The sequence below is a fragment of the Lagenorhynchus albirostris genome, chromosome 14 (genome assembly GCF_949774975.1).
Source record: "Lagenorhynchus albirostris chromosome 14, mLagAlb1.1, whole genome shotgun sequence".
In the NCBI taxonomy this organism is placed as follows: Eukaryota; Metazoa; Chordata; class Mammalia; order Artiodactyla; family Delphinidae; genus Lagenorhynchus; species Lagenorhynchus albirostris.
Genome location: NC_083108.1, coordinates 80,557,701 through 80,578,746, shown reverse-complemented (window position 1 = coordinate 80,578,746; position 21,046 = coordinate 80,557,701). Strand labels below are relative to the sequence as shown.

At 44.8% G+C, this 21,046-nt stretch overlaps 1 protein-coding gene across 19 annotated transcripts in view; it reads left to right on the top strand.

Annotated features, from left to right (window-relative positions):
• The window catches only part of KDM2B (lysine demethylase 2B), a 123,662-nt gene that overhangs the window by 67,010 nt on the left and 35,606 nt on the right, over positions 1-21,046 (top strand). For all 19 annotated transcript variants that reach the window (XM_060121137.1, XM_060121126.1, XM_060121130.1 and 16 more), the window contains one exon: positions 4,641-4,727. In XM_060121137.1, coding sequence (XP_059977120.1) covers positions 4,641-4,727 — 87 coding nt within the window. The remainder of the gene's footprint in view (positions 1-4,640; positions 4,728-21,046) is intronic.

Below are 21,046 nucleotides of genomic sequence, written 5' to 3'. Positions count from 1 at the left end.
TCCCAGGCAAAACAGCAAAAGTTTAACTAGTGAGATAGTATGTCCCCAATCTGTACTTTCTGGAACCTCTGAATCCATTCCTTAGGGAGGGACTGCCTTGCCCCACTCCTTTCTCCCCTTTTTAAAAATTGTGGTAAGATATACATAACATAACATTTATCATTTTAACCACCTTTAAGTGTTCAGTTCAGTGTCATTAAGTACATTTACATTGTTGTAGAACCATCACCATCCATCTCCAGAACTTTTTCATCTTCCCAAACTAAAACTCTGTATCCAGAAAAAAATAAAATAAAAAAGTAAAAAAACAAACAAGAAAAGCCCCTCTATATCCATTAAATAATAACTCCCCATTTCTCCCCTCCTCCAGCCCAGCAGGCACCCTTCTGCTTTCTGCTTGTATGAATATACTGCTTTAGGGACCTCATATAAGTGGAATCATATGGTACTTGTCCTTTTGTGTCAGGCTTATTTCACTGAGCGTAATGTCCTGTATGTTTATCCACGTTATAGCATGTGACAGAATTTCCTTCGTTTTTCAGGCTAAATAATATTCCATGGTATGTATATTATACATATTATTTATCCATTCATCCATCGGTGGACACTTGAGTTGTTTCTATCGTTTGGCTGGTTTTTGTTTTTCTTTTAATTTTTTTTTGATGTGGACCATTTTTTTTTTTTTTTTTTTTTTTTTTTTGCGGTACGCGGGCCTCTCACCGCTGTGGTCTCTCCCGTTGTGGAGCACAGGCTCCGGACGCGCAGGCTCAGCGGCCATGGCTCACGGGCCCAGCCGCTCCGCGGCATGTGGGATCTTCCCGGACCGGGGCACGAACCCGTGTCCCCTGCATCGGCAGGCGGACTCTCAACCACTGCGCCACGAGGGAAGCCCGATGTGGACCATTTTTAACGTCTTTATTGAACTTGTTACATTATTGCTTCTGTTTTATGTTTTGGTCTTTTGGCCATGAGGCATGTGGGATCTTAGCTCCTTGACCAGGGATCGAACCCACACCCCCTGCACTGGAAGGTGAAGTCTTAACCGCTGGACCACCAGGGAAGTGCCCTGTTTTGCTGCTGTGAACAGTGTTGATATGAACATGGCTCCCTTCCCTTTTTCAGAGATGGGCCGAATGATGCAGTCGTTAAAGAGTCTTCACCCCTTACTGGCTGAGTGGTCTTGGACAATTCCCTTCATCCCTTAAGCCCTGCTTTTCTCATCTGCACTGTGGAAATGATGATAGTTCATCCCACAGGGTGGTCAGGAGGACTGGGTGAGAGCGTAGATATGAAACATTTAGTACGGTACCGGCCACAAAGCAAGCACTCAGTACTTCTTACTCTCATACGTTCATTCAACAGAACATGTGCCTGCTCTCCTCTTGACGTTGACAGTTACCCCTCACCTGGCTAGTCTCACCTACCCCAAGTGTTGACCAGGTGGGTAGAGGGCCGTGGGAATGACCCACTCAAGTGCAAGTTGTGAGAGGTACAATGTCCGCAGTGCATGTGAAAACCATAATGAAAGAACAAAGCTGATAAAAAGTTGGTTTGATTTTGTCATCATCAGGAACTGGCAATTCTAAACAATGTCAGTGATGAAATACTTCTTCCTCCAGGCGTGATCCAGGGAGCGATCGTTGCCAATGCTCCCAGCCTTTGGTTGCCTCATACACTCCATGTGAATTCCACACCTGAGTTACATTTTGTCTGTATACTTGTTTCCTTTCTGTTGTATTTCTTTTTTTTTTTGCGGTACGCGGACCTCTCACTGTTGTGGCCTCTCTCATTGCGGAGCATAGGCTCTGGACGCACAGGCTCAGTGGCCATCGCTCATGGGCCCAACCGCTCCGCAGCACGTGGGAGCTTCCCGGACCGGGGCACGAACCCGCGTCCCCTGCATCAGCAGGCGGACTCTCAACCACTGCGCCACCAGGGAAGCCCTGTATTTCTTTTAAAATATGCTGCATAGGTGTTAGAAAAATTGGCAACCTAACAATCCTGTTTTCCTTTATTGTAGCTGTTTCTACTGTCTGATAGGCATTTTAAAAATTATTTTTTATTAATAGACTTTATGTTTTAAAACAGTTTTATATTTTCAGAAAAATTCTGCAGATAGTACAGAGTTTCCACATAACCCCCACACTCAGTTTCCCCTGTTATTAACATCCTATGATAACAGCGTGCATTTATTACCTTTTTAATATATATATAAATTTATTTATTTATTTATTTTTCACTGCATTGGGTCTTCGTTACTCTGCACGGGCTTTATCTAGTTGTGGTGAGTGGGGGCTACTCTTCGTTGTGGTGCGCGGGCTTCTCATTGAGGTGGCTTCTCTTACTGCGGAGCACGGGCTCTAGAGTGCAAGCTTCAGTAGTTGTGGCACTTGAGCTCAGTAGTTGTGGCTCACGGGCTTAGTTGCTCTGCGGCATGTGGGATCTTCCCAGACCAGGGCTCGAACCCGTGTCCCCTGCATTGGCAGGCGGATTCGTAACCACTGCACCATCAGGGAAGGCCCTGCGTTTGTTACTTCTAATGAACCAATACTGATACATTATTGTTAACTAAAGGCTATCGTTTATTCACATTTCCTCAATTTTTACCTAATGTCCTTTCTTCCTCCTTTTGTCTGCGATAGTTTCTCAGAGTTTGCTTGTTTTTGTCTCCCTGGACAGATTTAAGATGTACGGGTTAGGCATTTTGTAGAGTCCCTCTTCAGGGATTTGTGGCTTTATTTAAGTTATTTACTGGAGACTTACTGTAGGTTAGTCATTGTGGGAAGCTGGGGATATAGCAGTGAACCAAGACATTTTATAGATAGCATTTATAAATCATTGACATTGACTCTGGGACTTGGAGAAGGTTGTACATGCTGAGAATTGAACCCAGGCACCCCCAGAGGCCAAACTGTTGACCACGGTGTTGTTGGCCCCCTTCTGTGGGGAGAGGAAGGAGTTGCTCAGGTGGGTTTGAGGTAATAGGCACGTTTTAAAAATTTTTATTTATTTATTTTAAAAAATTATTTATTTTACTTTTTATTTTTACTTATTTATTTATTTTTTTGCTGCCGCACAGCTTGTGGGATCTTAGTTCCCTGACCAAGGATCAAGCCCGTGCCACCTGCAGTGGAAGTGTGGAGTCTTAACCACTGGACCGCCAGGGAAGTCCCAACATTTTGAAAAATCGGGCAACCAAATGATGATCATAAAAGTAGGAAAATAAGTAGATAAGTTAGAAGTGAGTTAGTCTTTCTGGTGAAGATTTGGGAAAGTGAGTTAAAATCATCTTCACCTACATTTATCTTCTGAGCTCTTCTGCTCTTCCTGTTAAGTGCTACTGTGCAACTTACTCTGTTCTTAAATGTCTCTGCAGGAATGTTTTGTACAATCCAAAAATTAATGGTCGAGGTAGGCCAGTAACGAATAGGCCAGTAACATATCTGTGTCCATCCCTAAACACCTTTTTTTTTTTTTTTTTTTGCAGTACACGGGCCTCTCACTGTTGTGGCCTCTCCCGTTGCGGAGCACAGGCTCTGGGTGCGCAGGCTCAGCAGCCATGGCTCACGGGCCCAGCCGCTCCGCGGCATGTGGGATCTCCCCGGACCGGGGCACGAACCCGTGTCTCCTGCATCAGCAGGCAGACTTTCAATCACTGCGCCACCAGGGAAGCCCCCTAAACACCTTTTTATGGCATGCTGTGGGTGCAGCCAAAAAACCCATGTGTGACATGGTCATGCGGCAGGTAGTCTGGTGCCAGAGAGCAGGGTTCAGGGGCTCTGTCCTGGTCTGGGGCGGCATCAAAGTCCTTTGAGCATTTCTGAACCTTGGTTGCCTCACCAATAAGTTAGGGATGATTCAGTGGAGTGACATCTTACACCTTGATGAGATTCTAAAGTTAGCAGCACACAAGGCCAAAATCTGGTAGAGTCAGGATTACCCTGAAAAACCTTGAAACCACCCACAAAGGAGTGAACACAAAGTGCCTGTGTGGGAGACCCTCACACAGTCTGGCAGTATGTCCATCACAGCCCATTTTTCTGCCAGCACATGGCTAGCAGACTCCAAGCTTAGTCAGACCAGATTGAGTATCTACTTGTGTTTAGGGCCCTTGATACAAAAAACAATGACATGTCTTTACACACCAGGGTGAGAATACACATGGCTTGCCGACTGATGGAAAACCAGAGGCAGGGCTCATGGGTGAGACCTCGTGGTTGCTTTTGTTTCTCTGAGTACATAGCTGAATTGTGTACATTAGAGGATCAGTTGGGTCACTGCCCAGCCCCCTCCGAGAGGACTTGGTAAGGATTAAATGAGGTTGGGTCCATGAGAGTCCCTGGAGCTCTGGACCAATGTTTGGTGTCAAAAGTATGATCAGTGAGTGATACATTCATGCAAGTCATAGGGAGGTATGTGATTTGCTTTTAAACATTTTTTTGGAGAAGGGGATGTTCTGTGTTTTGTGGATGCTGGGGAAGCCTGGCTGCTTGGTTTCTATTGAGTGTGTGGGTATTGGTGGAGTTGGGGGGACAGGCAGTGACTCTGCAGAGACTCTGCTGGGTAAGGTGCAGCCTCCAGCCCCCTTCAGAGACATCCCCTCTACCCTAGGCTAATATGGCTGCTTTGTTTCACCACAGAATGTCCTGAAGGAGCACGCGGATGACGACCCCAGTCTGGCCATCACTGGGGTTCCCGTAGTCACTTGGCCAAAGAAGACTCCAAAGGTAAGACACAGATCGCTCACAGCTGGGAGACCATAAATCCACTGCTTTTTCACATCTCCTGTAAGATGAATGTTGGCAGCCTTTCAGGGGAAATTCCTGGGAGAGGGCACCCCATTTAAGATGAATGGTGTTGATGAGTTGTTCATTGCAACTTTTTTTTTTTTAAAACGGATCATTTTCCCTAGCTGTGGAAACTGCAGGCACTGCCCCCTGGTGGTCACTCAGAAAACTGGGGAAGTGATGCCTCACCTTTCTTCCTTTCCTCCCCTCCTTTCTTCTATATTTCCTTCCCTTGACCTCTAGCTGCTTTTTGGGCTGTTTTCTCCTCTTCTGAAAGTAGTTTTTTTCTCTTTCTAAATGGGTTGATGCTGGGGAATTCCCTGGCGGTCCAGTGGTTAGGACTCCGCGCTTCCACTGCAGGGGGCACGGGTTCGATCCCTGGTAGGGGAACTAAGATCCCACATGCCTTGCAGTGTGGCCAAAAAAAGAAAACAGGGTTGATGCTCACCATGAAAAATTTGATCAAACAGGAAAGGACAAAGATGCTGGGAAGAATAGTAGTGACGTCACTGAGAACTTACCAGGGGCAGGTTGCCTTGCCTAGTGCTCTGCATCCCCTGTCTTATTTAGACTCCAGCAATCCTGTGGGATAGACACTTGTGATTTCTTTTACAGATGAGGAAACTGAAGCTTAAAAAGACGAAGTTACTTGTTTGCAACCTTGGCAGAGCCAAGGATGCAAAGGTCAGTCTAACAGCAGAGACCAAACTTTCAACCAGTGCCCTACCTCGGCTGCACCACTTTCTTGAGCAAGTTATATAAGCTCCCAGAACCTTACTTTCCTCATTTGTAAAAAGGGGTTATACCAGTACGTACTTCAAATGGTCATTGTGAGGACTAAACAAGATAAGGCATGCAGAGTCCGTAGGACAAGGGCTGATTCATGGTAAGTGCTCTAAGTGTCAGTTGTAACCTAAGCAGCCTTCCTGGTGATGGGTATTTTGCTAAGTTCTGATTTTTTTACTATTATAAAAAACACTGAGAGGAACTTTCTAGATCTCTACTGTCCAAAAGGGTAGCCACTAGTCATATGTTGCTATTGAGCACTTGAAATAAGGCAAGCCCAAATTGAGAGGTGTTGTCAGTATAATATACACAATAGATTTCAAAGACTTAGTACAAAAAAGAACAGTGCACAATACCAATTTAATTTATTTTTTATATTGATTGCCTGTTGAAATTAGGGTTGCCAGATTTGAAAAGGAAGCCCATTTAAATTTGAATTTCAGGGCTTCCCTGGTCTTGCAGTGGTTAAGAATCCGCCTGCCAATGCAGGGGACACGGTTTGAGCCCTGGTCCGGGAAGATCCCACATGCTGCAGAGCAACTAAACTCGTGCACCACAACTACTGAGCCTGCACTCTAGAGCCCACGAGCCACAACTACTGAACCCACGTGCCACAACTACTGAAGTCCGTTTGCCTAGAGCCTGTGCTCCGCAACAAGAGAAGCCACGACAGTGAGAAGTCTGCGCACTGCAACGAAGAGTAGCCCCCACTCGCTGTAACTAGAGAAAGCCCCCGCGCGGCAACAAAGACCCAACACAGGCATAAAATAAATAAATAATAAATAAATTTATTAATTAATTTGAATTTCAGATAAACAGCAGATACCTTTTTTTACTATAAGTATATCCCATATAGTGCACGTGATATACTTATGCTAAAAAGAGTTTTTGTTCTTTATCTGAAATGTAATGGGGCATGCTGTATTTTTTTTTTTTTTTCATGCTGTATTTTTATTTGCTAAATCTGGCAACCTAGTTGAAATGATCAAATTTTGGATATATTAAACAAAATGGATTATTAATATTCACTTCACCTGTTTCTTTTTACCTAGTAAAATGTGGCTTCAAAAAAATTTTAAAGTACATATGTGGCTCACATATTTCTATAGGACAGTGGTGTTCTGGGTTATTCATTTCACTTTTGTTTGATTATCTTCTTAGGGTATATTCTTTTTCTTGGCCACGCTGTGCGGCTTGTGGGATCTTAGTTCTCTGACAAGGGATTGAACCCGGGGCCACGGCAGTGACAGCACCGAGTCCTAACCACTGGACCGCCAGGGAACTCCCATTAGGGTATATTCCTAAATGTGGGATTGTTAATGGGGAAAGTATTTGTGGGTATTGTATCTAATTCTCTTTGAAGCTTAGTGGGAACTGAGGTGGCCATAGAAATGAAAAGGAGTTGCCTGCACATCTGCCTTTAGCTCCCCAATCTGTGGATGTTGAGTGGGGTTCTAGAGTTGACTTTCCCCTACATGGGCCATAAATATAAATGTCATTTATCAGACCACAAACTGTGCTTGCAGACACAGCAACTTGAAATAGCCCAGCCAGGTCCCATGGCTGCTTTGAACCTGCAGAGGAAATGGTGGCTTTGCCTTGCTACCGCCTTCTTCCCTCCTAGCTGAGGAATTGCTCCACAGGACAGATTAGGGTTTATAGAGGGCATGGGCTTGGCTTTTTTTTTTTTAATTTAAATTTTATTTATTTTTTTATACAGGAGGTTCTTCTTAGTTATCCATTTTATACATATTAGTATGTACATGTCAATCCCAGTGTCCCAGTTCATCGCCCTACCCTTCACCCCGCCACTTTCCCCACTTGGTGTCCATACGTTTGTTCTCTACATCTGAGAGCATGGGCTTTTAAAGAAACACACTTGCCAGTACTCACTGTAGTCTCAGAATTAATGGAGGGGTCCAAACCAGCCTCTGGGGGAAATCACTTCAGGACCACAAATGTGCCCTGTCTGGAGTCACTTAGCCCACTCCTCAGGGGCTTCTAGGCATTTTTTTTAAAAAAAGAAAGCTCTGCCCCTTCTCCTCCCAAGGCCTGGAAACAGGAAGCTGGCTTCTGGTGGGAGTAGCCCTTATTTAAGATTCCCTTGGAGGACTGGTTTATAAGCACTGGTCTGTACATAAGTTGGGCGTGGATGGCATCAACACTGGTGGGAGAAATTGGAGCCCTTAGGCTGGTTGGGAAAGAGTGGGGGAGGGAGAAGTAAGAGCCTTTGACGTTTAACAGTGCTTGTGGGGTGCCAGGCTTTTTTTTTAAACACCTTATAATGAAACAAATAGAACTCACATACCTTACAGTTCTCCCACTTAAAGTGTACGATGAAAATGTTTTTAGTATGTTGAAAATATTAGAGTTGTGCAACCAACACCACAGTCTAATTTTGGAACGTTTTCATACCCCCTTAAAAGAAGCCCCATTAGCGGTCAGTTCCCACTCCCCCAAGCCGCGCCTCCCCCAGCTGCTGGAAACTTTGTCTCCATGGATTTGCCTATTCTGGACATTTCATATAAATAGAATTGTACAGTATGTGGCCTTTTGTGACTGACTTCTTTCACTTAGAAGAACGTTTTCAAGGTTCATCCAAGTTATATATCTTTCAGTATTTCATGCCTTTATAGGGTTGAATAATATTCCACTGTATGGATACACCACAGTCTGTTTAGTCATTCATCTGTCAATGGGCATTTGGGCTGTTTCTACCTTTTGGCTATTGTGATTGATGATGCTATGAACATTCATGTACAGGTTTTTATGTGAACATATGTTTTCATTTCTCTTGGGTAGAAACCTAGGCATAGAATTGACTAGTCAGATGGTAGCTCTACATTGAAGTTTTTGAGGAACTGCCTGTTTCTCAAAGTGGCTGCAGCATTTTCTATTTCTCCCAGCAATTATAAGAGTTCCAGACTTCTCCACATCTTTGCCAACACCTATTATCTGTCTTTCTTTTTTTTTTTCAAAAGCACATTCTCTGCATTCAAATACCTTATTCTTTTTTTTAAAATTACTAATTAATTTATTTTTGCTGTGTTGGGTCTTTGTTTCTGTGCGAGGGCTTTCTCCAGTTGTGGCAAGTGGGGGCTGCTCTTCACTATTGCGGCCTCTCTCGCTGGGGAGCACAGGCTCCAGACGTGCAGGCTCAGTACTTGTGGCTCACAGGCCCAGCCGCTCCGGGGCATGCGGGATCCTCCTAGACCAGGGCTTGAACCTGTGTCTCCTGCGTTAGCAGGCAGATTCTCAACCACTGCGCCACCAGGGAAGCCCTATCTGTCTTTTTGATTAGAGCCATGCAAGCACAATCATTTTCTTTTTAATTTAGTTAGTTTTCTATAAATTATTTGAAGTTTATTGTATGAGTTTGCAAGGGCCGCTGTGACAACGTATCTCAGACTGAGTGGCTTAAATGACAGAATATTAATTTTCTCACCGGTCTGGAGGCCAAAAGTCTGAGATCACGGTGTTAGTTGGCAGGATGTATTTCTTCCTTCCTTCCTTCCTTCCTTCCTTCCTTCCTTCCTTCCTTCCTTCCTCCCTCCCTCCCTCCCTCCCTCCCTCCCTCCCTCCCTTCCTTCCTTCCTTCCTTTCCTCCCTCCCTCCCTCCCTCCCTTCCTCCCTTCCTCCCTTCCTTCTTTCTTTTTTTCTTTCATAGAGCTAAAGAGTCTTTTTTTAAAAAAATTATTTATTTATTCATTTATGGCTGTGTTGGGTCTTCGTTGCTGTGCGTGGGCTTTCTCTAGTTGTGGCGAGCGGAGGCTACTCTTCGTTGCGGTGTGCAGGCTTCTCATTGTGGTGGCTTCTCCTGTTGAGGAGCATGGGCTCTAGACACATGGGCTTCAGTAGTTGTGGCACGTGGGCTCAGTAGTTGTGGCACGTGGGCTCAGTAGTTGTGGCTTGTGGGCTCTAGAGCTCAGGCTCCGTAGTTGTGGCACATGGGCTTAGTTGCTCTGTGGCATGTGGTATCTTCCCGGACCAGAGCTCGAACCCATGTCCCCTGAATTGGCAGGCAGATTCTTAACCACTGCGCCACCAGGGAAGCCCGGCAGGATGTATTTCTTCTGAGGACTCTTTCCTTGGCTTGTAGATGGCTGTTGTCTCTGTGTCTTCACACGGTCTTCCCTTTGTGTGTGTCCTAATCTCCCCTTCTTATAAGGACACCAGTCATACTGAATTTGGGCTCACCCTAACGACCCCATTTTAACTTAGTTACCTCATTAAAGACCTGTCTCCAAATACAGTCACATTCTGAGGTGCTGGGGGTTCAGACTTCAACATATGGATTTTGGGAGGACACAATTTAAGCCCATAACATGTATTATAAATTATACAAAAAGGAATAAATAACATAATAATGAATACCATGACTCCCCCCTGCCCCGACTCAGCTCTAGAAATAAATTATTGCCAGTATAACCAAAACCCCCCTGGGTATTCCTTCTAAATGTACGCAACAGTTTTTAGATTTTATTTAATTCTTACATCGAGGCTGGGAGGGGGTTAGGATTGTCTTCATGATACAGCTGAAACTGGGGACTCAGAGAGGTAGGCTGGTAAGCCTGGGGCCACACAGCTTGTGAATCTAAGGTGTTCATCCCCAGATGTGTCCCTGCGCCTGAGGAACTCAATGAAACGTGGTGGAGGGCAGGGGGAGGGGAGGCTGGCTGCTATATTTATGCATTTCCTGGCTGGTGGGGTTAAAAAGTTAACAGGAAGGGAAGAAGTAAGTAAACGACTGACTGCCTGGGCCGCCCGGGGTCTCTTGATTCCCAGGTTTGCAGTCGGCTTCCTCCCAATTTGATGCAGGTTGGGTTGAAAGATCAAGGGTGCTCATTGAGGCTGTCAGGATGCAAAGTCGGGATAGGTACTGGGTCTGGCTCAGGTTACTTAAGCAATTAATGCTAAATGATGATTAGCAAGAAATGCTTTGATCTCCCACCTTGCCTCCCGGAGAAGAAAGTCCCTTTCTGGAACTGATTAGGTGCCGTGAGGTCATTTCTGATGTGGTGTCTTTCAAATCAAAGATGCTACTGAATCACCCTCTGTCACAGTTCCCCTGATTGGCCGTTTTCCCCAGTAGTGATGGATTTGTTTTGATCCGTCTGTACTCTGGCCCCTTCCTTTTATGACCAAGTGGTAGGATTTGGGGGCCTGTCTGTGACCTTAGAACCAAGCTGAGGGAACTGAACTTCTTTGAGGCCCGACTTCTGACCTCAGCCTTATTAGCAAGTTGACCTTCTGCCCACCAGCCAGACGCTTGTACTCAGCCAGCTTGTGGGTTGGTTCCCAGAGAAGGGAACCGAGGAAGGAGGTGAGATGAAGCTTTCCTGGAAAGCGAGCATGTTGATGCATTTGCTTCTTAATCTCTAGTGGCCAAACCAGGCTGCCTCTTGAATTTCAATTATTGGCAGTTTTTCCTGAGTGGAAGAGCGGAGAGGCTGGAGAGTATACCAGTAAGAACCCTGACGGGGACATGGGGACAGCCCTCTGCAGCAGTTAGTGGATCAGCTCCCTCACGGGGACGTCACAGGAACCACAGGAGGAAGTCACACACACACACCTGATGTCTGTGTCACCCTCAGTTCTGCTTTGTTTCTCTTCCCCTTCCTCCACACTTGGTCATTCAGATCTGGGAGGCCTGAGAAGTCTGGGGTCCCCTGGGAGTGACACGCAGCCTTTCCCTGAAGGACAGGCACATAAGTCTGTAAAAGAGGCCCCCATGTACTTCCTGTTCCCACTCTGCCCTGCTCCCAGCTCCTGTCTCCCCCGAGTAATTCAGCTGATGATGTACAGTTGAGGAGGGAGGATGACTGCCATTTATAGTTGCCTCCTCAAGGCCAGATAATTTTCTAGAAAGGCAGTGTGGCCTAGCAAGGACCAGTCCTCAGGATGGTGGCATCTGCTTCACCTGGGGAATGTTTCTGGTTTTTTTTTTTTTTTTTTTTGCGGTATGCGGGCCTCTCACTGTTGTGGCATCTCCCGTTGCAGAGCACAGCCTCCGGACGCTCAGGCTCAGTGGCCATGGCTCACGGGCCCAGCCGCTCCGCGGCATGTGGGATCTTCCCGGACCGGGGCACGAACCCGCGTCCCCTGCATCAGCAGGCGGACTCTCAACCGCTGCGCCACCAGGGAAGCCCCTGTTTTTTTTTTAATACAGTTTCCTGGGCCCTACTGAGACACTCTGATTCAGTAGGGGTGGGTGGGACCTGGGAATCTGCACTTTCTAAATGCTTCACAGGTAATTCTCATGCACAACTAGGGTGAACTCTGGGGTCAGATGCACCTGGAGATTGACTCTTGGCTCGGCCACTTACTAGTTGTGTGGTCGTGGGCAAGTCTGAGGCTTAGTTTATTCATCTGTGAAAAGGGCCGATAGTGCCTTTCTTACAAGTTCGCTGTGAGAGGCTCTGTAAAATACCTCTATAGTAGCCTATCAGTCAGTGATAGCAATTATACTTTTTCATAATTATGGTTTATAAGTAAACACTAATCCTGAATCTGCTCACCCAGAAGGCAGAAATAGAAGACACTGAAGGAGGAGATGGATCAGAAGGAGGTGATTGGTTTAGAGTCATTTCCTATCCCTAAATTATTATTGGCTGGGACAAACACTGAATCTCAAGTAAGGGCCTCCTGAATGGCTTAATTTCGCGGAAGTAGTCACAACTGGCGTTTCCTGCGATGGGGCTGGTTTAAGAAAGTGTTTCTCCTTTAGGTCCTCCACACTCTATCCGAGGGAGAAGTCCTAGGCCTGTGAGCGGGAGGGTAACTGTTGTTTTAGAATGTGCTGAAAGAGGCCTCGTGAGAGGCTGGTGGGAGAACGGGAACAGGAGATGCTCAACAGGTTGGGGGAGGCCGACAGCAGGGACCACAGGGCCAGGATAGCAGAGAGTGGACAGCAGGGAGGGTGTAGTGAGGGGAGCAGACAACAGTCTGGGACCCTGTCTGGAATCCCCAGGGCTTCCTGAAGTGACAGCTAAGTCATTTGTGGAGTTTGGAAGCCGGTAGTTTCCCAGGAGTGTAGGCAGCAGAAACCCCTGATCAAAGAATACCCACAAAAGATGGTCTGCTCAATTCTGGGTAATGTTCTCTCCAACATCAGCAACAGAAAAATCCCATTGAAAGAAGATTGTTGGCGGTCAAGGGATGCCACGGTTTCTTACAAGCTGAGACCCAGGTCTGACCAGTTATTTGAGCTTGGATTCCAAAATCCTTAGTGTCTGAACCATATGACAAGGATCCCATCAGGGCCCCCCTTTTTTCAGTGGTGTGAACTGAAGCCAGAAAGTGGAAGTTTGTAGAGTCACCACACATGAGATCCAGGCAGGAGAGAACAGTAACCTTCCCTGATGGCTTTTTTAAAAATAAATTCATTTATTTATTTTTGGCTGCATTGGGTCTTTGTTGCTGTGCGCAGGATTTCTCTAGTTGTGGTGAGCTGGAGCTACTCTTTGTTGTGGTGCGAGGGCTTCTCATTGCGGTGGCTTCTCTTGTTGCGGAACATGGACTCTAAGTGCGTGGGCTTCAGTAGTTGTGGCACACGGGCTCAGTAGTTGTGGCACGCGGGCTCAGTAGTTGTGGCACGCGGGCTCAGTAGTTGTGACACATGGGCTTAGTTGCTCCGTGGCATGTGGGATCTTCCCGGACCAGGGCTCGAACCCGTGTCCCCTGTGTTGGCAGGCAGATTCTTAACCACTGCACCACCAGGGAAGTCCCCTGATGGCTTTTTGTAGATAGAGTCTTAACCGTCTTCTCCCTGTGTCTTTGCATTGTCTTCCTTCTGTATGTGCCTGTGTCCAAATTTCCTCTTTTTATAAGGACACCAGTCATATTGGATTAGGGCCCTAATGACGTCATTTTGACTTGATCATCTCTGTAAAGACCCTGTGTGTAGGGGCTTCCCTAGTGCTGCAGTGGTTAGAAATCCGCCTGCCAATGCAGGAGACACGGGTTCGAGCCCTGGTCCAGGAAGATCCCACATGCTGTGGAGCAACTAAGCCTGTGCGCCACAACTACTGAGCCTGAGCGCCACAACTACTGAACCCTAGGTGCCTGGAGCCCATGCTCCGCAACCAGAGAAGCCATTGCAGTGTGAAGCCCATGCAATGCACCGAAGAGTAGCTCCTGCTCGCCGCAACTAGAGAAAGCCTGCGCGCAGCAACGAAGACCCAATGCAACCAAAAAAAAAAAAAAAAGACCCTGTGTCTAAATATGGTCACGTTCCGAGGTGTTGGGGGGCGGTAGGACTTCATCATGTGAATTTTGGGGCAGACACAATTCAGCCTGTAAACTTGTCACACCTTCAGTGACTCTCCATCTTCTTTATTTTTTAAAAAAATTATTTATTTTTATTTTTGGCTGGGTTGGGTCTTCATTGCTGTGCACGGGCTTTCTCTAGTTGCGGCGAGCGGGGGCTACTCTTCGTTGTGGTGCGTAGGCATCTCTTCGCGGTGGCTTCTCTTGTTGCGGAGCACGGGCTCTAGATGCGTGGGCTTCAGTAGTTGCAGCACGTGGGCTCAGTAGTTGTGGTGCACGGGCTTAGTTGCTCTGCGACATGTGGGATCTTCCTGGACCAGGGCACAAACGCTTGTACCCTGCATTGTCAGGCGGATTCTTAACTGCTGCGCCACCAGGGAAGTCCCTCCATCTTCTTTAAAATCATCTCCCAAATACTTACCCTGGCCTTGAGGTCCCATGACCCCAGTTGTCGCTCTGCCTTAGAATCTCGTGCTGGCTTCTCTTCTCTACATTGCAGGGGAACTGAATTACTCCATATTTTCCATCTTCTTGACAGTCTTGGCCTTAGCTTATACTGTTCTCCTTCTGGGAATGCCCATCTTATTTTGCCACATACGAATTCTCTCCGTCTCCAGGCCCAACCTAGTTCCTTCTTTGCCAGGAAGCCTCCTGAGCTGGATGTCTTCTAGCTGTGCCTCCAGATCCTCTCCAGGCTCCTCAAGCCTTCTGTGCGGGCTGCATCAAAGAGGTTCCTTGCATCTCTGGCTTTTGGTTGGGCTCAGCCTAGGGAGGGAGGTACCAGCAGGAGATGGGAAGACAGGAAGAGAGAGAGGCTGGGGTATTTATTCCCCCAGCTTTCTCCCTATGGGATCATTGCAGGTTGGCTGTCTCCTTCCATTGGGGACCACGGCTCCTATTTCTTGTCCTTCTCCAGCTTTTCTCTCTGAATTTCTGGTAACAGAGGGAGGTAATGGCTCATCACTGTCCTTAGGCTTGGGATGCATCACCATGCCTTGCTGGCTTCCGTTAACCCCACTTGTACTCTGCAAATTGAGCCTCTGTTAAACTCCCCTCCATGACCTGGTGTGAGGGTGCCAGGATGCCATCCATTTCCTGTCAAGATCCTGACTGGTAGATAGACTTACCCCATTTCTCCCTCTGCTGGACATCCACATTCTACTCTGCATTTTGTTGCATATCTGTGTTAAGCTTCCGTTATCTTCTTGAGATGGCAGCTCATCTTATTAATTTTTTCTTTATCCATTTTTGTATCCTGTCATGCAAGATTGCTCCCAGAAAATGTTTATTGAATGAATGAGCTTGATAGCAAAGTTTCCCCAGAGCTTCTAAAAGATGAAGTTGTATTCATCAGTTCATTCTGTTTGTCCTCTTTCACCTGCTCTGCAAATGCCTCTGAGTCATCTCGTTGGTGAGAATAAGTTTCTCTCCTTACTTTAATTTGTGTGTCCCAGTCCCAGCCAACTGTTAAAAGAACGGTAAATAGAAGAGAACTAATAAGGGCTCTTGGTAGTCCCTGGACCCTTTTGTCCCTCACATTTAGGCATCTCCCTTTATCCTCCTGACTTAAAAAGATCTTATCTCTCACCTGGAATTTTTCAGCCATCATCTGTATCTTTTAGAACCACTTTATTGGAACTTTAAGACAGCGTTCAGCTGAAATAACCTGTAATTAAAGCCTGCAGTCCAGGATTTCTTTCTTAGTCTGATAACCTGCTCAGCTGTCTGTGTTAATAATGCCAAAGACAAATTTTTGGAAAGCAGTTGAGATATTGAGGGCTCCTGCCTTTGGTGCAGTAATTAGAAAGCCAAGCAGGCACTGTAAGTGATTGCTTGCCATTATCATGGTTATATTTCTGGAACAATGGTCTATCCTTCAAAATTTTCTTTTTGTCAAATGCCATTGTATATTTCCTATTTTAAAGGAGAATACTTGATCATTGACATTGGGAATAAGTTGTCATGTTCTCCCCGCCACACTCACTACCCTGCCTCTCTAATTTGGCTTTGTTAGGACAGTGGATATGTGTGCAACCAAATGATGTTGTGAGATAATCTGCTGCTTCCCATATTTGGGTGATCTAGAGAAAAAAGGGGCACAATTATGTGAACACAGGTGAAACATTTGCATTATTTAAGTTTGATTCTTGTTTGCAAAGGTGGGAAGGGGAAGTATATTTATTGGGACAAGGGGAACTTTATACGCAAAGAAAGTAGGTGGGAAGTGAAAGCAATAGTAAAACCTGCTCTAAACCACTGAACTTCTCCACCAATGAATGTAAAGGACTAAACAGCAAAGCACTTTGCAGGAGTGAAGAGATAGTCTCACTTATAAGATTGATTTTGTTGTTGTTGTTATTTAGATTCATTTCTCTCCTAGTTAATGTTTATGGTACAAGATGGCAGGAGGGGCTGGGTTGGGGACTGCCCTGAGGAAGCTTGTTGATTTGAATGTTCCCAATTGATTGATTCTTCTGCGGGAGGGTGTTGTTTCTTTGATTTCTTTATTATTTGTTATTTATTTATTTATTTAAATGGCAGTATAGTTGATTTACAGTGTTGTGTTAGTTTCTGTTGTGCAGCAAAGGGATTCAGTTTTATATACATAAATATTACATAATTTTCAGATTCTTTCCCATTATAGGTTATTATAAGATATTGAATATAGTTCTCTGTGCTATACAGTAGGACCTTGTTTTTTGTTTATATATAGTAGTTTGTATCTGCTTATCCCAAACTCCTCTCCTAATTTATCTCTCCACCCTCCTTTCCCCTTTGGTAAACATAAGTTTGTTATCTATGTCTGTGAGTCTGTTTCTGTTTTGTAAATAAGTTCATTTGTATCATTTTTTAGATTCCACATATAAGTGATATCATGTGATATTTGTCTTTCTGTTTGACTTACTTCACTTAGTATGGTAATCTTTAGGTCCATTCCCCCCCTCCCACCAGCACCCCGTACGCGGGCCTCTCACTGTTGTGGCCTCTCCTGCTGCGGAGCACAGGCTCCGGACACGCAGGCTCAGTGGCCATGGCTCACGGGCCCAGCCGCTCCGCGGCACATGGGATCTTCCCGGAACCCGTGTCCCCTGCATCGGCAGGCGGACTCTCAACCACTGCGCCACCAGGGAAGCCTAGGTCCATCTTTTTATTTTATCTTTTATCACATCTTTTTAAATTGTGGGGAAAGATATATAACATAAAATTGACTATTTTAACCATTCAGTGGCATTGAGTACATTCACATTGTTGTACAACCATCACCACCATCAGTCTCCAGAACTTTTTCATCATCTGAAACGGGAACTCTTAATCCCTTAAACACTAACTCCCCATTCCCCCTTTTTCCAGCCCCTGGTAACTTCTATTCTACTGTTTGTCTCTATGAATTTGACTCTTCTAGGTACCTCATATAAGTGGGATCATACAGTATTTGTCTTTTTGTGACTGGCTCATTTCACTTAATATAATGTCCTCAAGGTTCATCCATATTGTAGCTTGCGCCAGAATCTCCTTCCTTTTTACTTTTTTTTTTTTTTAAAGAAGATGTTGGGGGTAGGAGTTTATTAATTAATTAATTTATTTTTGCTGTGTTGGGTCTTCGTTTCTGTGCGAGGGCGTTCTCTAGTTGTGGCAAGCAGGGGCCACTCTTCATCACGGTGCGCGGGCCTCTCACTATCGCGGCCTCTCTTGTTGCGGAGCACAGGCTCCAGACGCGCAGGCTCAGTAGCTGTGGCTCACGGGCCCAGTTGCTCCACGGCATGTGGGATCCTCCCAGACCAGGGCTCGAACCTGTGTCCCCTGCATTAGGAGGCAGATTCTCCACCACTGCGTCACCAGGAAAACCTCTCCTTCCTTTTTAAAGCTGAATGGTATTCCATTGTATGTATACACCACATTTTATTTAACCATTCATCTGTCATTGGACACTTCGGTTGCTTCCACCTTTGGCTATTATAAATAATGCTGCTGTGAACATGGGTGTATAAAACTCTTTTCAAGTCCTCATTTTCAATTCTTTTGGGTACATACCCAGAAATGAAATTGCTGGAATCATAGAATAATTATATGTTTAATTATTTGAGGAGCTGCCATACTGTTTTCCACAGCGGCTGTATCAATTTATATTCCCATCAATAATACACAAGGGTTCCAGTTTCTCCACATGCTTGCTATTGTTATTTTCTGTTTTTTGTTTGTTTGTTTGTTTTCTGATCATAGCCATCCTAATGGGTATGTTATTTCTTTTTAACTAACTTAATTTTTTATGCTGAAGTATTCTTTAGAGAATTACAGACGTCATGACAATTCCACCCCTAAATGCTTAGGTTTGCATCTCAGAAAAAGAAGAATATTTTTCTCCATACCTGAAATAACATTATTACACCTAGCAAAACTGACAATTCCTCCTAATGCTGGGTCATATAAATTATCTTTTACAGCTACTTTGTCCCAACCAGGATCCAATCCAGGTTCTTCATTCTCTCTTTTAATCTTGACCTTTTCAGGATATTGATTGGTAGGGAAGATGGAACCATGTCCTGAAGAATATCTCACTTTATGCATTTGTCTGATTGCTTTCTTGTGGTGTCATTTAGCTTTTTCGCTGTCTCTTGTAATTTCTGTAAATTGGAAACTAGGTCTAAAGGCTTGGTTAGATTGAAGTTAAATATCATGGATTAAGGTGATGGTGGTCTGATTATTCCCCCATTATTCAGTTATGTTCATCCCTCTTTTCCTCCAGAGCATAATCTGGAAGGGAATACGTGGCGCCCGTGCTTCCCTCTACCATTCAGTTTCAATACCAGTTATCATTCTTTCCTGTATGAATAATTTTATCAGGAGATGAAAATGAAGCTTTGGGACTTCCCTGGCGGTCCATTGGTTAAGACTCCCCACTTCTATTGCAGGGTGCGCGGGTTCAATCCCTGGTGGGGGAACTAAGATCCCACAGACAAAAAAAAAAAAAGAAGAAGAAGAAGAAGAAGAAAATGAAGCTTTGAAGTTTTTTCTGTAGAGCTTTCCCTCATCAATTGGAGCTACCCTTAAATACAGTTCCTCCTGATAAGGCAGCACACAGGCTTAATTCTTTCCCTTTAAATACCAATTTTCAAACTAAGGAGTTGGTATAATGGCTGCTTAAAATGGTGACAGATGAGTTTTGTCAGACTTTTTCTATTTTGAGTGTCATGGTAAACTCGTGAATTTTCATAGACCCAGGGGGCTTTTAGAGGCAAATTGGCCTGCTGGAGATGAGCCATTTTTAAAGGAAAGCAAGAATGTAAATGAAGAGAGTTCCTTGGGAACAGCCAAAGTGTGTATGAGTGTGTGTGTGTCTGTTCCCCCCATCCCTACTGCTGACCATACCAACCTGTGTGTATTTGCATTTGTCAGGTGTCCCTAAGTGAAAGGCTTTCAAGTGCAGTCAGCCCATCAGATCCCCACAGTGACTGTTAGCAGCTCATTTAAGAGGTGATTCAACTATCACTTTGGTTTGGTTAATTTCAACCTGCTCCAGGACTTAGGGGCTACATTTCCTAACCAGGTTACCTTTTAGGAATAGGAACTAAGATCACTCTTAAAGGATGACTGATGAAAAGAAAAAAAAAAGTATATATATGTGTATATATACACACACACATACACACCTTTTAAAAATTGAAGTAGGGCTTCCCTGGTGGTGCAGTGGTTGAGAGTCCGCCTGCCGATGCAGGGGACACGGGTTCGTGTCCCAGTCCGGGAAGATCCCACATGCCGTGGAGCGGCTGGGCCCGTGAGCCATGGCCACTGAGCCTGCGCGTCCGGAGCCTGTTGCTCCGCAACGGGAGAGGCCACAACAGTGAGAGGCCCGCGTACCGCAAAAAAAAAAAAAAAAAAAATTGAAGTAAAATTCACCTAGCATAAAACTAACCATTTTAAAGTACGAATTCAGTGATATTTAGTATATTCAGAATGTTGTGCAAGCATCACCTCTTTCTAAATTCCAAGATATTTTTATCACTCCCAAAAGAAACCCCATTCCCATTAGGGGTCACTCCCCATTCCCCCTCCCCCCACCCAGCCCCTGGCAACCACTAATCAGCTTTCTGTCCCTATGGATTTGTCTATTCTGGATATTTTATATAAAGGTAATTATACAGTATATGGCCTTTTGTGTCTGGCTTGTTCCACTTAGCATCATGTTTTCAAGATTCATCACATTGTAGCTTGTGTTAGCACTTCATTCCTTTTTATGGCTGAATAATATTCCATTTTATGGATAGAAACCATATTTTGTTTACCTATTCATCAATGCACAGAATTTGATTTGTTTCCACCATTTGATCATTGTGAACAGAGCTGCTACCTTTAATCCTCTTTCGCCTCTTTACTGTATGCTTTATCATCCCATTTTGAGTAAGCTTTGGATTTGGTCTTTTGGGTGCTCTGGTAAGGAAGGAAACCAAGGGGGAGATTTGGTCTTGTTAAGAGAAATATTTTTAAATTACAAAAGTCCTGGTTGTAGGCCCGAATTATACTGGCATTTTATGTATTTTTAGCCCCTATTTTCTGGGGGTGGGGGGTGGGATTGTAAAGTGCATCCATTAATCTTGTCTGAATTGTCTGAGGGCTCAGCCTTAGCCTGGATTTTTGTAGGGAAATGAATGGAGAAGGGAAGTAACTTTCTAAGGTCAGTGATTGAGTTGGAAATGGGGTGGATGGCGGGAAGCATTTCTCAGATCTATGCCAGTCACCTGTTAAATTAGCTAATTAAAAAAAATCCTGCGCACAGTCACAAATCTTCCAGGGAACGTAAATATTCATTGGTTGATCTTGGTAATTTAAGGAGACAGTATTAGGAGAGGAACCCTATTTAATGGAAAGCTTGGTCTCTTTAAAGGACCCATGTGACAGATATATGTGGGTTTTAAATGCTTGTGGAATGATTCTTCAGGGGGAAAATAAAAAGCAATTAAATAACATTAGTAATTTCCTTAAGAGAAATCACTGTAGCCCTTGGTCTGTCATACAGTCACTCTTTGAACCATAGTTTTATCCAGGCAACCCTGGAATTAGTTCTAAATTGCTGTGTGACACGATGTAAAAATTTCTCTTATTTATGTTTTATTAGAAAAATAACTCTGCAAAAGACCTTGTCCTTGTGCTGTTAATGGGGAAAAACCTATTGAAGAACAGAGACGAATGGTAAAATAGCTGAAGCATGC